The following is an 18,351-nucleotide window of genomic DNA, read 5'->3' as shown; positions in this document are numbered from 1 at the left end:
GGAGGCTGAGGCGGGAGAATTGCTTGGGAGGTCAAGTGTTCAGTGAGCTATGATCGTGTCACTGCACTCCAGCCTGGGTGACAAAATGAGACCCTGTCTCAGAATAAAAGAAAGAAAATGCATATTTATGAGGTTATTCGTTGCAGCAGTATTTATAATTACAAAATATTGGAAAAAACTTAAATGTCCATAGATAGGAGAATGGTTGAATAAACTATGACATCTCCAGCAATGGAGTACCATATAGCTGTAAAAATGGATGAGATCTCTATGAGTTGATATGGGGTGATTTCCATATATACAGTTAAAGGGGAAATAAATCAAAGTGCAAAAAAGTATCCATGGCATGCTACTGGTCGTGTAAGAAAGAAGAGGTTATAGGAAGATACACATTTCTGCTCATTTGTGCAAAAGAAATCTAGCAAAGGTAAACCAGAAATCAAAGAGATTGGCTACCTAGAGGGGGTATGTAGGACTGGGGTGACAAGAAGGAAGGTATGGAAGCGACACTTTACTGAGTATACCTTTTTGCTTAGCTTTGACTCCAGGAACAAGAGTAATATTTCACATACTCCTCAAATAAAGAAACAATTAAAACCAACCAGAATGTTGGGGAAACCCAAGCTGGAATACAAACACTAGCAAATAAACCTAACTCTATTCCAAATGAATAACAGACCATACCAAATGGACAGAAAAAAAAGACCTAACTTAAGTAACTGTGGAATATAGAATTTGAACTGGATTCTGTAAGGCTACAGACAAAAAGAACTGCATATAAATACTGTACTCTAGCAAATTTGTTTCTCGCTGAGGTATGGGTTAGCAATTCTGCAAGTAGTGTATATGTATACTAGGACTGAACAAATAAATAAATATAGATAATGAGAACAAGATTTATCACTGTCAAAGAAAATAGTTACAAATGGCTGCGTGTGGTGGCTCACGCCTGTAATCCCAGCACTTTGGGAGGCCGAGGTGGGTGGATCACCTGAGGTCAGGAGTTCAAGACCAGCCTGGCCAATATAGCGAAACCCTGCCTCTACTAAAAATACAAAAATTAGCTGGGTGTGGTGGTGTCTGCCTGTAATCCCAGCTACTGGGGGGCTGAGGCAGGAGGATCGCTTGAACTTGGGAGGCGGAGGTTGCAGTGAGCCAAGATCGTGCCACTGCACTCCAGCTTGGGCAACAGAGTGAGACTCCATCTCAAAAGAAAAAAAAAAAAAAGAAAATAGTTACAAATAAGGAAAGATAGAAGGATAGAATGAACCTTTGGTGTTGGGTTGAAATCAGAGATATCAGTATGAACTTGTGGGGTTTTTTTTATAGATAGAGATGTATGTGTGTGAGAGTTAGTATACACATACATATTTCATAGCTTTGTCCTCTGAGAGGGCCTAGAAGAAATGACGTCTCAGTAGCAATGAGCATAGCCAGAACCCAGATCTTGGTTTCTAAGTGCCACTTTCCAATAAAAGGAACCAGTGCTCCTTAGAAAAGTGGATGGTGATTATAGGGTTGGAACAGGGAAAATATAAGATAAGCCTAGAACATCTTTTGTTATAAAAAAAAAAAAAAAAGAAAGAAAGAAAGAAAAGAAAGAAAATGCTCCAAAAAGAATGGGGGCTTGTCAAAGGAACATAGGAGCCAACTTGAAGGAGCTCTCAATGGGCAAACCAAGAGCAATTTGAGCAACAAAATAAATAGTAATGCTATTGGATTGTAACCCAAAGTACAGAATGAGTATACAAGGGACCACATGTTTATTTATTGATTTTTAATTTATTATTATTATACCTCTGAACTTTTTATTGGCCTCCTGCTCCCCAAAGGGTACCCTGCTTCTGGTGGCTTAATGTCTCAGAACTTTGGTGTCGTTGGTCTCAGACACCACTTTGCCATCCACTATCCGGCGGGTGGTGGTTTTTGGATGGTTTGCGTGGAGTTGCTGCTGTCCAGGGCATCACCAAGATTGAAGTCCTCGCCATCTTCCAGCAGGCGGCAGTAGGTGGCAATCTCAGCCTCCAGCTTGACCTTGATGTTCAGCAGGGTCTCGTACTCCTGGGCCTGGCTGTCCCTCTGCCCGAGTCAGTGCCAGCTCTGACTCCAGGTGCAGTAGGATCCTGCTGAGCTGCTCTATCTGCAGGGTGTAGCGGGCCTCCACCTCCCTCAGGCTGTTCTCCAAGCCGGGCTTCAGATTTCTCATGGAGTCCAGCTTGATCTCCAAGGACTGGAATGTACATCTCAGCTCTGTGAGCATCATCTCAGCAGCTCCAACCTCGGCAGACTGCGTGGTGACCACTGTGGTGCTCTCAATCTGCTGAGAACAGTACTTGTCCAGCTCCTCTTGGTTCTTCTGAGCCAGCTTGTCATATTGGGCTTGGATATCCGCCATGATCTTCTTGAGGTCCTGAGATTTGGGGGCATCTACCTCCACAGTCAACCCAGAGCTGGCAATCTGGGCTTGTAGGCCTTTTACTTCCTCTTCGTGGTTCTTCTTCATGAAGAGCAGCTCCTCCTTGAGAGCCTCAATCTCTGTCTCCAGCTGCAGCTGAGTGACATTGGTGTCATCAATGACCTTGCAGAGCCCATGGATGTCGTTCTCCACAGACTGGCGCGTGGCCAGCTCTGTCTCTTACTTGACTCTAAAGTCATCAGCAGCAAGATGGGCATTGTTGATCTGCAGAACGATGCGGGCATTGTCCACAGTATTTGTGAAGATTTGAGCCCTGAGGTCCTCGATGGTCTTGAAGTAATGGCTCCAGTCTCTGACCTGGGGTCCCTTCTTCTCCAGGTGCTCCCGGATTTTGCTCTCCAGCCTCTGGTTCTCGGTCTCCAGGCTCCTCACTCTGTCCAGGTAGGAGGCCAGGTGGTTGTTCAGGCTTTGCATGGTCTCCTTCTTGTTCCAGATGCCTCCCATTCCTGCCAGACCCCCAGCCATCCCCGAGGCCAGGCCCCTGGATCCCATGCCACCCCGGAAGCTGGTGGATCGGGACATGGAGATCCGGGAACCAGAGCCCCCAGAGCCTGCAGAGACGCTGGCCATGCTGCTGACCAGCCGGGCGCCATAGCTGGCACCTGGACAGAGCCCAGGGACCGGTAGTTGGTGGAGAAGATGGAGCGAGTGGTGAAGCTCATGCTGTCTGGAGAGGAGGGCGAGAGGACAGGACTCAACTTTGCTGACGACCTATTATTATTTTTTAAAAGAGATGGGGTTTTGTCATGTTGCCCAGGCTGGTCTTGAACTCTTAAGCTCAAGTGATCTTCCCGCCTCTACCTCTTCCCAAAGTGCTGGGACTACAGCCATGAGCCACTGTGCCTGGCCTAGAGACCACAGATTTAAATAAATAATTGAAAAATAAATAAATGGGGGAGAAATGACCAATCTTCCTTCCAGAAGAATTTTAATAAATGTAGAAGGAGACTGGATGCAATGGTGCACTCCTGTAATCCCAGCACTTTGGGAGGTTGAGATGGGAGGATTACCTGAGCTCAGGAGTTTGAGATCAGCTTGGGCAACACAGTGAAACCCTATCTCTATAAAAAATGCAAAAATTAGCCAGGCATGGTGGCACAAGCCTGTAGTCCCAGCTACTCAGGATGCTGAGGTGGGAGGATCTCTTAAGCCCAGGAGGTCAAGGCTACAGTGAACTGAGATCACATTACTGCACTCTAGCCTGGGTAACAGAGCAAGACCCTGTCTCAAAAAAAGAGAAACAGGGAAATAGAAAATCATCATTAAACAGTAATAATCATAAAAGAAAGATCCACCAATGGATGCTAAAATTAGTATGTGGAATTTTGAGGAGAAATAGGATATTTTGGTCATTTCAAAAAATCTCCTCAGCCGGGCGCGGTGGCTTACGCTTGTAATCCCAGCACTTTGGGAGGCCGAGGCGGGCGGATCACGAGGTCAGGAGATCGAGACACGGTGAAACCCCGTCTCTACTAAAAATACAAAAAAAAAAAAAATTAGCCAGGCATGGTGGCGGGCGCCTGTAGTCCCAGCTACTCGGAGAGGCTGAGGCAGGAGAATGGCGTGAACCCGGGAGGCGGAGCTTGCAGTGAGCCGAGATTGTGCCACTGCACTCCAGCCTGGGCTACAGAGCAAGACTCCGTCTCAAAAAAAAAAATCTCCTCCAAGATATTTATACGGTGCAATTTCTCAAGTTAATAAAATTTAAATGCAAATTTACAAAAAGTGTAAAATTATTAATTACAGGAGAAACATAGTAACTTTATAGTAGAGAAACTCAACCAAGACACAGTTTAGCTAAGTGATCACGATTCACACCAGCAGTAAGAAGACAGTGACATCACAAAGTCCCTGCTCTGATGCACTGAAGAAAGCATAACACTGCTTATGCTGTATTCTAGCCAAAAAATGCATAACTTCAACCTAATCACGAGAAAAGCCTTAGACAAACCCAAACTGAGGGACATTCTGTAAAATAGCCAACCAGTTCTTTTAAAAAGTGTCAAGGACATTAAAAACAAGAGAAGATGGAGGAACAGTCACAGATTGGAAGAGACTGAAGAGACATGGAAACTAAATGTAATCAGTAACCCTGAGTTGGATCCTTCAACAGAAATAGGACATTGATGGAAAAATTGGTGAAATTTTTTATTTTTGGAGGCAGAGTCTCGCTCTATCCCCCAGGCTGGAGTGCAATGGCGTGATCTTGGCTCACTGCAATCTCCGCCTCCCAGGTTCAAGTGATTCTCCTGCCTCAACCTCCTGAGTAGCTGGGATTACAGGCACCTGCCACCATGCCCAGCTAATTTTTGTATTTTTAGTAGAGACAGGGTTTTGCCATGTTGGTCAGGCTGGTTTTGAACTCCTGACCTCAGGTGATCCACCTGCCTTGGCCTCCCAAAGTGCTGGGATTACAGGCGTGAGCCACCGCACCTGGCCCACACCTGGCTGATTTTTAAAAAATATTTTTGTAGGCCGGGCGCGGTGGCTCACGCTTGTAATCCCAGCACTTTAGGAGGCCGAGGCGGGCGGATCACGAGGTCAGGAGATCGAGACCACAATGAAACCCTGTCTCCACTAAAAAAAAAAATACAAAAAATTAGCCGGGCGTGGTGGCGGGTGCCTGTAGTCCCAGCTACTCGGAGAGGCTGAGGCAGGAGAATGGCATGAACCCCGGAGGCGGAGCTTGCAGTGAGCCGAGATTGCGCCACTGCACTCCAGCCTGGGCGACAGAGCGAGACTCCGTCTCAAAAAAAAAAAAAAAAATATATATATATATATATATATATTTTTGTAGTGATGGGGTCTCACTATGTTGCCCAGGCTGGTCTTGAACTCTTGGGCTCAAGCAATCCTCCCAGTTAGCCTCCCAAAGTGCTGAGATTACAAGCATGCACCACTGCGTCTTGTTTGTTTTTGAACTTCACACAAATGGAACCACATATAGTATGCACTCCTGCATGTGGCTTCTTTTGGCCAATACAATATCTTTGAGATTCATTCATGTCATTGCACATGGCAGTAGTTCATTAATTTTCATTCCTATATAATATTCAATTTTATGAACTACCACAGTTTGTTTATTCATTCACCTGTTGATGAACACTTGGGTTGTTTCCAATTTTTGGCTATTCAGAAGAAGAAGAAAGCTGGTCTGAACTTTTTTTTTTTTTTTTTTGAGATGGAGTCTCACTCTTGTCACCCAGGCTGGAGTGCAACGGCGGGATCTCGACTCACTGCAACCTCCGCCTCCTGGGTTCAAGCGATTCTCCTGCCTCAGCCTCCAGAGAAGCTGGGATTACAGGTGCCTGCCACCACGCCCGGCTAATTTTTGTAGTTTTAGTAGAGATGAGGTTTCACCATGTTGGCCGAGCTGGTCTCAAACTCCTAACCTCAGGTGATCCACCCAAATTGGCCTCCCGAAGTGCTGGGATTACCGGTGTGAGCCACCGAGCCTGGCCTGAACGTTCTTTTGATGAACACGTATACGTTCATATATCTTGAATATACACCCCAGAGTGAAAGTGCTTATCTGAATACATCAAGGTAGACACATGCTTATCTTTTGTAAATATGGACAAACAGTTTGTACCAATGTAGTTTTACCAATTTAAAGCTCACACTACCACCATATAAGAGTTCTGGGGCCAGGTGTGGTGGCTCACTCCTGTAATCCCAGCACTTTGGGAGGCAGAGGCGGTGGATTGCTTGAGCTCAGGAGTTTGAGACCAGCCTGGGCAACATGGCAAAACCTGTTGTTACAAAAAATACAAAAATTAGCCAGGCATGGTCGCTCACACCTGTAGTTCCAGCCACTTGTGGGGCTTGAATAGGAGGATCAGTTGAACCTGGGAGGTCAAGGCTGCAGTGATCTAAGATTGCACCACTGCACACCAGCCTGGGTGAAGTGAGACCCTGTCTCAAAAAAAAAAAAAAAAAAAAAAAAGAAAGAGTTCTGTTTGTCCTGCATCCTTGATAACACTTCATGTTGTCTATCCTTGTACACTTTTATTGCTTTAAATACTTCCTCTGTGTGAAGACCTTCCCCCATCTGTATCTCCAACCAGGAATTCTCCCCTGATGCAACTAATGTATTCAGTTGTCAACATGGCATCTTTCCTTGGATGTCTAGTAGATAATTCCAAGTTAACAGGTCAATGCAGAGTTTTCAAGTCCTCCTTCCCATCAAAAGGTTTCTTGTCTTGACTCCCTCATCCCCATAAAAAGCACCACCATCTACTCAGCTGCTCCAGCTAAAAACTCATAATTCTTCCCTTTTCCTTACCCATAAAAATATGACTTGTAAAAACATATGCACTGAGTCATAAAATTATTACAAAAATATTATGAAACTATGTACTTATTTCCTTTCTTATTTATTTATTTATTTATTTATTTATTTATTTATTTGCTCTGTTTTTTGTCTTGCTCTCTTGCCCAGGCTGAAGTGCAGTGGCATGACCTTGGCTCACTGCAATCTCCACCTCCCAGCAATTCTCCTGCCTTGGCCTCCCAAGTAACTGGGATTACAGGTGCGTGCCACCATACCTGGCTAATTTTGTATTTTTAGTACAGACGGGGTTTCACCATGTTATCCAGGCTGGTCTCGAACTCCTGACCTCAAGTGATCCACCCACCTCAGCTTCCCAAAGTGCTGGTATTACAGGCTAGAGCTACCGAGACCAGCCCATTTCCCTCCTTTTTATTGGGGCAACAGTTACATATAGCAAAGTACAGCTTGATTAATTTTTACAAATATATACCTGTAATCATCACCCCATTCAAGAGTGTGGATTCAATTAGCCAGGCATGGTGGTGTATGCCTGTAGTCCCAGCTACTCAGGTGGCTGAGACAGGAGGATGGCTTGAGCCCGGGAGGTGGAGGCGGCGGTGAGCAGTGATCATGCCACTGCACTCTAGCCTGGGCAACGGAGTGAGACCTTGTCTCAAAAAAAAAAAAAGTATGTGAATTCAATCCTCAAATGAAACTGATGTATTCTATTTCCACGACATAACCCGAATCTTCCCATCTTCGCCACCATTCCCCCAATGCAAACCACTCTCATTCTTTTTTCTTTTTTTTTTTCTTTGAGACGGAGTCTCGCTCTGTCACCCAGGCTGGAGTGCAGTGGCCCGAGATCTCCGCTCACTGCAAGCTCCGCCTCCCGGGTTCACACCATTCTCCTGCCTCAGCCTCCTGAGTAGCTGGGACTACAGGTGCCCGCTACCACTCCCAGCTAATTTTTTGTATTTTTAGTAGAGATGGGGTTTCTCTGTGTTAGCCAGGATGGTCTCGATCTCCTGACCTCGTGATCTGCCCGCCTCAGCCTGCCAAAGTGCTGGGATTATAGGCGTAAGCCACCATGCCCGGCCTCTTTTTCTTTTTTCTTCTTGTGAGATGGAGTCTGGCTCTGTTGCCCAGACTGGAGTGTATTGGCACAATCTCGCTCACTGCAACCACCTCCGCGTCCTGGGTTCAAGCAATTCTCCTGCCTCAGTCTCCCGAGTAGCTGGGACTACAGGCGTGTGCCATCACGCCCGGTTAATTTTGGTATTTTTAGTAGAGACGGGGTTTCACCATGTTTGCCAGGTTGGTCTTGAACTCCTGACCTCAGGTGATCTCCCAAAAGTGCTGGGATTACAGGCATGAGCCACCATGCCTGGCCCAAACCACCCTGATTCTTGATTGCGTGGACTGTTCAGCACTAAAGAGATCTCTCCAAAAAACCAGGCCAGGCGCAGTGGCTCACGCCTGTAATCCCAACACTTTGGGAGGCCGAAGCAGGTAGATCACCTGAAGTCAGGAGTTCAAGACCAGCCTTCTCGCCAACATGGTGAAACCCTGTCTCTACTAAAAATACAAAATTAGCTGGGCATGGTGACGCGTGCCTGTAATCCCTGCTACTTGGGAGGCTGAGGCAGGAGAATTACTTGAGCCTGGGAGGTAGGGGTTGCAGTGAGCTGAGACTGCACCACTGCACTCCACCTTGGGCAACAGAGCGAGATCCCATCTCAATAAATAACTGAATTAATTAAATAAATAAAATAAACTGATCTGGCTGGGCGCAGTGGCTCACACCTGTAATCCCAGCACTTTGGTAGGCTGAGGCGGGTGGATCACCTGAGGTCAGGAGTTCAAGACTATCCTGGCCAACATGGTGAAACCCCGTCTCTACTAAAAATACAAAATTTTGCCGTGCATGGCGGCGCGTGCCGGTAGTCCCAGCTACTCGGGAGGCTGGGGCAGGAGAATTGCTTGAACCCGGGAGGCAGAGGTTGCAGTGAGCCGAGATCACACCACTGCACTCCAGCCTGGGCAACATAGTGATACTCTGTCTCAAAAACAACAACAACAAAAACTGATCATGTTACCTTCTTGCTTTACGCCATCCAGTGTCTCTTTAGTGTTCCCACATAAAATACGAACTCCTTGCCTTGGCCTGAAAGGTTTCAAGTAATCTGACCCCTGTCCACCTCTCTGTCCTCATTTCCTCAGTGGAAGACTGATCTCATTCCATTCCAGCCATAGCCCGCCCGCCCTCTCTCCCTCCCTCCCTTCCTTTTTTTTGAAACAGGGTCTACTTTGTCACCCAGGCTGGAGTGCAGCGGTGTGATCACGGCTTACTGCAACCTCTGCCTCCCAGGCTCACCTCTGCCTCCCAGGCTCAAGAGATTCTTCCACCTCAGCCCCCCAAGTAGCTGGGACTACAGGCGTGTGCCACCACACCCGGCTGATTTTTGCATTTTTTGTAGAGACAGGGTTTCACCATGTTGCCCAGGCTGGTCTTTAACTCCTGAGCTCAAGTGATCCACCCACCTCAACCTCCCAAAATGCTGGGATTACAGGCATGAGCCACTGCGCCCAGCCAGCCACAGCCTTTTCTTTTCTTTCTTTCTTTCTTTTTTTTTTTTTTTTTTGAGATGGAGTCTTGCTCTGTTTCCCAGGCTGGAGTGCAGTGGCGCCATCTTGATTCACTGCAAGCTCCGCCTCCCAGGTTCAGGCCGTTCTCCTGCCTCAGCCTCCCGGGTAGCTGGGACTACAGGCGCCCGGCACCACGCCCGTCTAATTTTTGTGTTTTTAGTAGAGACGGGGTTTCGCCTTGTTAGCCAGGATGGTCTCGATTTCCTGACCTTGTGATCCATCTGCCTCGGCCTCCCAAAGTGCTGGGATTACAGGCGTGAGCCACCGTGCCCGGCCCAGCCACAGCATTTTCTTAAACACATCAGGCTGGTTCCCACTTCAAGACCTTTTTTTTTTTTTTTTTTTTTTTTTTTTGAGACAGAACCTCAATCTGTCGCCAGGCTGGAGTGCAGTGGCGCGATCTCGTCTCACTGCAAACTCTGCCTCCCGGATTGACGCCATTCTTCTGCCTCAGCCTCCTGAGTAGCTGGGACTACAGGTGCCTGCCACCACGCCCGGCTAATTTTTTTGTATTTTTAGTAAAGACAGGGTTTCACCGTGTTAGCCAGGATGGTCTCGATTTCCTGACCTCGTGATCCGCCTGCCTCGGCCTCCCAAAGTGCTGGGATTACAGGTGTGAGCCACCGTGCCCGGCCACCACCTCGGGACCTTTGCACCTGCTGCTCCCTCTGTCTAGGAAGCTCTTTCCTCAAACCTTTGCCCAGCTGCTTCATCTGTTGAGGTCTTAGCCCAAATGCCTCCTCCTCAAAAAGTGCCCTCCCTGACCTTTGCTGAAGTTGCCCCTCCACGCTCCAGGAACTCTCTATTTTATTTTCTGAAGAGCTCTTATTTTCCTTATCTAATCACTTTCTTCCTTCTCGCTTATTTCCTACACTAAAATGTAAAGTCCCCAGGGGCAGGGGCCGTTTGTGTCTAACACCCTGCTGCGTTGCATCCCTGTTGTATAGATCTGCACTGTCCATTATGATAGCCACTACCTACAGTGGGCTATTTAAAGTTAAATTAATGAAAAATAAATATAATTAAGAATTTTTGTTCCCCAGTCACACTAATTCCATTTCAGGTGCTCAATAGCCACATGTGGCTAGTGGCTATCAGATACTATACTGCAGATGTAGAACATTTTCAACATTGCAGTGTTCTGTTAACTTTGGTCTAGAACCTAGGTACCTCATAATAACAGGTGTTCAAGGGGGGTGTCAATTTAATAAAGATTTCTTTTTTTTTTTTTTTGAGACGGAGTCTCGCTCTGTCGCCCAGGCTGGAGTGCAGTGGCACAGTCTCGGCTCACTGCAAGCTGCATCTCCTGGGTTCGCACCATTCTCCTGCCTCAGCCCCCCGAGTAGCTGGGACTACAGGCGCCTGCCACCACGCCCGGCTAACTTTTTGTATTTTTAGTAGAGACGGGGTTTCACCGTGTTAGCCAGGATGGTCTTGATCTCCTGACCTCGTAATCTGCCCGCCTCGGCCTCCCAAAATGAATAAAGATTTTTTATCCTTATGAGTGAGAAAAACATAGCCCAGAGAGGTTGTTTCATTATCCCAAGGTCACACAGCCAGGAAGGAGCCTAGCAGAGATTTGAAGCCAGGCTTGTCTGGCTCTGAAGCACACACTACTCCCTTTCCCATCCAGCAGCCTCCTGGCTGTTTATGGAAGGATTGTTGCCCGGGATATTAAGGGATCTGCAGTCAATCCTGACTCCTTCCCAGATTCATTGGCTGTGTGACCCTCAGCAAATCCCTTTGCTTCTCGGCCTCAGTTGCATTGGTAAAAAACATGAAGAAACTGGTCGGGCGCGGTGGCTCACGCCTGTAATCCCAGCACTTTGGGAGGCCTAGGCGGGCGGATCACGAGGTCAGGAGATCGAGACCATCCTGGCTAACACGGTGAAACCCTGTCTCTACTAAAAATACAAAAAAAATTAGCCAGGCGCAGTGGCGGGCGCCTGTAGTCCCAGCTACTCGGAGGGGCTGAGGCAGGAGAATGGCGTGAACCCAGGAGGCGGAGCTTGCAGCGAGCCGAGAGTGCGCCAATGCACTCCGGGCTGGGCGAAAGAGCGAGACCCCATCTCAAAAAAAAAATGAAGAAACTGACCCTGCCGTCCTGAGGGTTGGGGATGGCAGGCAGGGGGCCTTGTGTGACTCAGTTCATTCCCCAGATCCTGTCTGGCTCAGGGGCGGGCAAGCACCGTGGGCGAGGGGATTGGGTGAGGGGTCCTTTGGTTGGCCTCACCAGCTTTGGTTGATAGCTCCTGTTTCTTGAATGCCTACAGATGAGAAAGCGGAGGCTCAAGAGAGGTAAAGTAACTTGGCCAAGGCTACACACAGAAGAGGCAGAACTGGGATTCGAACCGGAAACTCTCTGATATCATGTCCATCCCGCAAGACAGAGCTGGCACCTACGGGAATAACAAGGAGGTGGTGGCCGGGTAGTGAGCTCCCCGTCTCTGGGGGAGTGTGCAAGCCGGCGCTGCGCTGTCAGCAGGGCAGGGGCTGGGGCCAGGGCCAAGACCACCAAGCCAGGCCCAGGCCTGGCCGCCTCCCGCGGCCGCCATGGCCAAGGCGTGAGCACGGGGCGGGGCGGGAGCTGCTATTTCTGTCTGGTGACCGCAGCCCGCGCAGCTGGCGAGGGAGGGGGCGCCCGCGCCGCCATATTCACTCCCGCCGGCCGGCCCGCGGCGCGCAGCCACCATGAGCACCGCCGCCTTCCACATCTCCAGCCTCCTGGAGAAGATGACGTCCAGCGACAAGGACTTCAGGTGCACCCCGCCGCCGGCCCCCGCCTCTCCTTCCCGCTCTGAAGCCGGGGGCCTTCTTCCTCTCCCGAAGCGCCAGCCCATCCCCCATGACTATGCAGCCCCCCTGCCTCTTCTCTCTTCTCCCTGCATTAAGCTGCGCCCCCTCCCCACAGACCCACTCCTGCCTCATGGTCCCCACTGAAGCTCCTGCGGTTCTCTCCTAGTGGCCGTCCTGCCCCTCCGTGACTCCAGTCCCTGCTTCGTCTCCCACCGTGCTGCGGGCTTCAGCCCTACCTCTCACCCCGGATCAGAGCCCCAGCTCCACCCCTTTGCACCCTGCCTCGGCCTCTCCTCCCTCGTGTGTGTCCGGCCCCCTTCTTCCCCCGCAACTGATGCCCCAGCGGCCCCTCCCTGCCGCCCCCGCCACCTTCAGCGAGCCCACAGTGAAGCCCTACGCCTCTCCTTGGGGACCCCAGCACCTGCCTCTCCGCATTGAACCCGGACCCTTCCCGGGACCGCAACCCCCAGCTGACTTTCTCACTGGCACCCACGGTGATGCCTCCTTCTCAACATCACCCAGACCCCTCCCTCCCCCTCTCCCTCCCCCTCTCCCTCCCCCTCCCCCTCCCCTCCCCCTTTCCCTCCCGCTCCTTCTCCCCCTCTCCCTCCCCCTCTCCCTCTCCCTCCCCCTCCCCCTCCCCTCCCCCTTTCCCTCCCCCTCCTTCTCCCCCTCCCCCTCCCCCTCCCCCTCCCCCTCCCCTTTCCCTCCCCCTCCCTCTCCCCCTTTCCCTCCCCCTCTCCCTCCCCCTCTCCCTCCCCCTCTCCCTCCTCCTCTCCCTCCCCCTCTCCCTCCCCCTCTCCCTCCTCTCCTGGGATTGTTCAGACCCAGCCTAAAGGAGGGAGCTGGGCTGAGTCTGGCTTTCCAGTCACAGCTAGGTGATGGTTGGGGTGGGACCTTCTAGGTTTTGTGTGCCACTCCCCTTCCCCACTCCCTTTTTCCTTCTTTCCCCCTCTCACAGCATCACAGAACCACAGGAATAGAGCTGAAAAGAACGGTGGAAACATCTGGTCCAATGAGTTTCCACCTGCATTCTCTGGGGAAACTGAGGCCCAGGGAGGAAAAGGGATTGGCCCGTGGTCTCATGGCCAGTTCTGGCCCCTCCAGCTGAAAGAAGACCTTGGAGACTCAATGAACATTTTTTCACTTTGTCCCCATTTTACAGATAGGGAAACTGAGTCTCAGAGGCATGAAGGGCATAGGTTCAGTCACAAAGCCAGGAAGTGGGAGACTTAGTCCAAATCCAGGCCACTCTAATACAGAGGCCAAGATCTTAGCGAGGTCCTCTGATTCCAGCCCCCTGACAGGTGAGGAGACTGAGACCTGCTCTGGTAGTCTGACTCCTACTCTTCTCCTGCAGCCCATTCCTCAGTACCCCTCAAGAGCCCCCCACATTAATAGAGCCTGGGATCCAAGGTCTTGGCTTCAGATCCCAGCTGCCATTGCTCACTGTGTGACCATGGACAAGTAACTTAACCTCCATGAGTCTCCCTGTGCTTCTGTTTCTATAAAATGGGGATAACAGAACCCGTCTCTGAGGACTGGGGTAAGGATGAAATAAGATAGTACATGTGAAATGCTCAGGTTCATGGGAGGCACTAGGTTGGTGCTTAATAAATGGACACTGTTACGATTCTGTGCACATCCAAAATCTGCTACGCCCTGTCCCCTCTCTAGACCTTCACTAGGGGGATTCTTTGCTCCTCCTTGACCTCCTCCCTTCATCTGACAGCTCCTATAACTCTTGACTCCAGGCAGGATTAGGTACCTCCTTTCAGCTCCCATCGTGCCTCCCCTCATGTTTCTGCTAGATCACTTTTCAGCCCTGGGAGACCCTGAGCTCCTGGGCCACCAGGACTATGCACTTCCTCTTAGTGCCCCAACACCTGTGCTGGGTACACAGTAGGTGCTTAGTGAATGTTCGCTGGGTCCTAGGCTCCCTACTGTGCACTCAACGTGTAATCTCAGTCCACCCATGGGTGGTAGTGATTGTTCTTCCTGTTTTCCGGAGGCTTGGAGGAGTGCAGTGACTTGCCCAAGGTCACAGAGCTGGCTAGTGGCCTAGGGGATTTGCGCTAGTGTCTCTCAGGCCTCTGGTCCAGTCCCTGGGAGAGGAAGTTGGCCCTGCCAGCTAGAGCCCGAGAAGCCCTTTCAGCCTGTCTCTGCCAGTGGCCTGAAGAACACTTAAAACCACCCCAAGCATGTGAGAATGGTGTCTATTTTTAAAGTCCAAATACCAGGGTGCTGGGTCCTGCAGACCAGCTGTCCAGGCACCTGTGTGGCCAAGGGTTTCAGCCGAGTTGCCTCTAGGGTTTCTCTGTAATGAAACTGAGACTGTGTCCTCTGGTTCCTGGAGCGGGGCAGTTGACTGCAAATGGGGGTCCCAGGTTGGGTGGAGGAGATCTTTGTTTCCTGTTCTTCCTGGGCCCTGGCTTTATGGGCAGGAGGTGCCCCATTACCACGGAGGCTCCAGCAGTTAAAACGAGTACACTTGTGGGTCTTGCAGGAATTACCAAGTCATTTCTTGAAAACACAGTAGTATTGGTTGAAAAGCCAGGAGACCTGTGTGGTGGGCTGGTTTTCCGCCCAGTTTGCTGTTACCTTAGGCAGTTTGTGCAGCCTGCCTGAGCCTAGTTTTCTTACTACCTCATGCTAAGAGCTAGATTGTCCTATTGAAACCTCCCAAGCATACTATGAGGTAGGGCAAAGAAAAGTTCCAATTTTATATACAGAAAATCTGAAGCCCAGAGAAAAGGAGGTAGTTACCCAATGTCACCTAGTTGATACACGGCAAGACCAGTATACTCACTTAAAGCCAAACTTTGATGCTCAAGCTCTTACCACCAAATTATATACTTTTCCTTCCCTCTCCCATCCCTGCACACATACACGTATAAAACATGGCTTGCTTTCTCCGGGAGCTAGTGTCTGCAGGAACCAAGGTGTCTGAAATGCTGAGGCATCTTCAGAAGAGTTGGTTTCTGAGTTCGGACTATTTGGCTGTAAGTTCTGTTAAGGGCTAGCTCTCTCACTACCTCTCCTCCTGCTCTCACCCTCCCCGACAAAGCCCTCTGCAGACCTGTTCTTTGTTGAGCCTGGAGTCCCAGAGATAAACCTGATGAGCCTCTGCCTTCAGTGAGTGTACAGTCCAATGGAGAAGATGCTCTGGTGGCCAGACTTGTATTGCAGTGTGAGAAGTGCTATAAAGGAGGGGTGCAGAGTGCTCTGAAAGGATCCTGTCCAGGGAACCATTGTGTTTAGGGGCTGTGGATGCGGGGGTAGGGCAGGGAGGTCAGTCATCCTTGAGCTGGGACATTTGAGCTGGGCTCTTGATGGGTGAATAGGAGCTCAACAGATGGAGAAGAAGCACGGGGATAGGAGGCCTATCTTGGGCAAAGAGGCACATCGCTTGGGTTGCCAGGCTGAGCTGGGCCCCCATGGACTGCAGCAGAAACACAACTTGGAGACCCTGCATGCCATCTCAGAATGTCCCCTCAGCTGAGCAGACGTAGGGGTGCATGTGCCCACCTCAGGCCTTGGCCTGGCTCAAATCCAAACCTCCTCCTTCACTTTACCTTTGCCCAGAGGTGGGCACAGTCAGTCCTGCTATCCTTCCCATGCTGCCAGCCCAGCCTCCTTCTCTCTCCTAGCAACTTGTGGCTAATCTACGTGTTAAAAATAAACAGGACATGGACCAGTCCATCCCTGGTAACGGCACTATGGGCTGCGGTGACATCTAGGAGCAGGTCTGAGTCTGCACAGATGAGAGCCAGAATCCCAACTGTGATCGATTCTGCCACAGGAGGTGGGGGTCAGGGCTCTTGGTTGATTTGCTCAACCATGCTGGAAAGCAGGGCCAGTGTGGGGTGGTGGAGTGGCCCAGCAGGGTCAGTAAAAACTGGAGGCTTTCTCCGAGGCAGCCTCACAGTATCTCCTCACTGCTCTGTCCTGTTTTCTCCTGAGACTCCGCTCTCACATGTCTGCAGGAGCCAGTCAGTGGGTGAAGTGGGCTTAGTGGGGACCAGGTGAACTGGGGAGAGGGCAGCCACAACCTGATTCTAGTCAGGTATTGTCACCAGAGATTGTAGGCCCCGTTGTATTCAAATATTCTGTTTTCAAGATAATCTGGGCCGGGCGCGGTGGCTCACGCTTGTAATCCCAGCACTTTGGGAAGCCGAGGCGGGCGGATCACGAGGTCAGGAGATCGAGACCACGGTGAAACCCCGTCTCTACTAAAAATACAAAAAATTAGCCGGGCGTGGTGGCGGGCGCCTGTAGTCCCAGCTACTCGGAGAGGCTGAGGCAGGAGAATGGCGTGAACCCGGGAGGCGGAGCTTACAGTGAGCCGAGATTGCGCCACTGCACTCCAGCCTGGGCGACAGAGCGAGACTCCGTCTCAAAAAAAAAAAAAAAAGATAATCTGGAAGTCAGTGTTTTTGTTTTTTTTTTGTTTTTTTTGTTTTTGAGTCTCACTCTGTCACCCAGGCTGGAGTGCTGTGGCACAATCTTGGCTTACTGCAACCTCTGCCTCCTGGGTTCAAGTGATTCTTTTGCCTCAGCCTCCCAGGTTCAAGTGATTCTCCTGCCTCAGCCTCCTAAGTAGCTGGGACTACAGGCGTACACCACACCTGGCTAATTTTCGTATTTTTAGTAGAGATGGGGTTTCCCCATGTTGGCCAGGCTGGTCTCTAATTCCTGACCTTAAGTGATCCGGCGACCTTGGCCTCCCAAAGTGCTGGGATTACAAGCGTGAGCTGCTGTGCCCAGCCTGGAAATCAGTATTTTTTTTTTTTTTTGAGATGGAGACTTGCACTGTCACCCAGGCTGGAGTGCAGTGGCGCGATCTCAGCTCACTGCAAGCTTTGCCTCCCGAGTTCAGGTGATTCACCTGCCTCAGCCTTCCCAGTAGCTAGGATTACAGGTGTCTGCCATCATGCTCGGCTAATTTTTGTATTTTTAATAGAGACAGGGTTTCACCATATTGGCCAGGCTGATCTAGAACTTTTGACCTCAGGTGATCCACCCGCCTCAGCCTCCTAAAGTGCTGGAATTACAGGCGTGAGCTGCCATGCCAGGCCAAAGTCAGTATTTTTATGTCAACTCTCCCAATGTTCAACTGTTGACAAGTAATTTAAATTTTTGAAAACATGTTTGCAAGCTGGACACAGCTGAGGGCTACTAGTTTCAGACCTCTGCTCCTACCCTCTTAATTTTGGCAGGAATGGTGCCCAATAATGCCCCCAGCCTCAACTTTCCATGGCTTCCAGCTTAGACTCCCACTGCAGTTTCTTTTTTTTTTTTTTTTGAGAAGGAGTATCGCTCTGTCGCCCAGGCTGGAGTGCAGTGGCGCAATCTCGGCTCACTGCAAGCTCCGCCTCCCGGGTTCATGCCATTCTCCTGCCTCAGCCTCTCCGAGTAGCTGGGACTACAGGCGCCTGCCACCACGCCCGGCTAATTTTTTTGTATTTTTAGTAGAGACGAGGTTTCACCGTGGTCTTGATCTCCTGACCTCGTGATCCACCCACCTCGGCCTCCCAAAGTGCTGGGATTACAAGCGTGAGCCACCGCGCCCGGCCTCCCACTGCAGTTTCAAATGCCTGGGACAGCATCAGGCTTTTGGTGTCAGGCCCCATGAATCCTCCACCTCTGGGTGGGTAGCCCTTGCCTCTGGTGCCCACCCTAGGTCAGTGAGCCAGTCAACTATTGGCGCTGGTCTCCAAAATATGCCCATGCCCATCAGCATGGCGTAGGGCAGTGGTTTTCAAAGTGTGGTCCCTGACTCTCAGTGTCATCCAGGAATGTGTTAGAAATGCGGATTCCTGGGCCCCATCTCAGACCTGCTGATTCAGAAACTCTGGGAATGGGGCCTAGTATTATTTAACAAGCCCTGCTGGTGATTCTGATGCTGGCTATAGCTGGAGATCCACTGCTGTAAGGGCAGGGACTGAGCCAGTTCTCTGAGATGGGAGTGGACAGGGCTCGCCCTCCTCCATCTGTTTGGTAGACAGGCCTCTAGCTCTGACTTGGACACAAGGTGTCTGTTCAACCTTCTGGTATCCCTTGGCTGGGCGCAGTGGCTCACACCTGTAATCCTAGCATTTTAGGAGGCCGAGGTGGGCGGATCACCAGGTCAGGAGATCAAGACCATTCTGGCTAA

At 50.3% G+C, this 18,351-nt stretch overlaps 2 protein-coding genes across 4 annotated transcripts in view; one reads left to right on the top strand and one right to left on the bottom strand.

The window, feature by feature from the left end:
• Positions 1 to 1,847: 1,847 nt before the first annotated feature.
• LOC129471216 (keratin, type I cytoskeletal 18-like) lies at positions 1,848 to 12,091 on the bottom strand. The gene is given in 3 exon segments (XM_063630490.1): positions 1,848 to 3,187; positions 11,632 to 11,665; positions 11,802 to 12,091. Coding segments are annotated over 3 exon segments (1,494 nt in total). The 3' UTR covers positions 1,848 to 2,017.
• The window catches only part of CAND2 (cullin associated and neddylation dissociated 2 (putative)), a 37,579-nt gene continuing 31,130 nt past the window's right edge, over positions 11,903 to 18,351 (top strand). The window contains exon 1 of one of the 3 annotated variants that reach the window (XM_055259389.2): positions 11,903 to 12,157. In XM_055259389.2, the coding sequence (XP_055115364.2) occupies positions 12,090 to 12,157 (68 nt within the window). In that variant the 5' untranslated portion in view covers positions 11,903 to 12,089. Of the gene's footprint in view, positions 12,158 to 15,981; positions 16,000 to 18,351 lie in introns of those variants that run through there. The other 2 variants (XM_055259387.2, XM_063630298.1) reach the window with 2 other exon arrangements.

This window comes from Symphalangus syndactylus, chromosome 21 (assembly GCF_028878055.3).
Source record: "Symphalangus syndactylus isolate Jambi chromosome 21, NHGRI_mSymSyn1-v2.1_pri, whole genome shotgun sequence".
In the NCBI taxonomy this organism is placed as follows: Eukaryota; Metazoa; Chordata; class Mammalia; order Primates; family Hylobatidae; genus Symphalangus; species Symphalangus syndactylus.
This window is presented reverse-complemented; position numbering and strand designations above follow the sequence as displayed.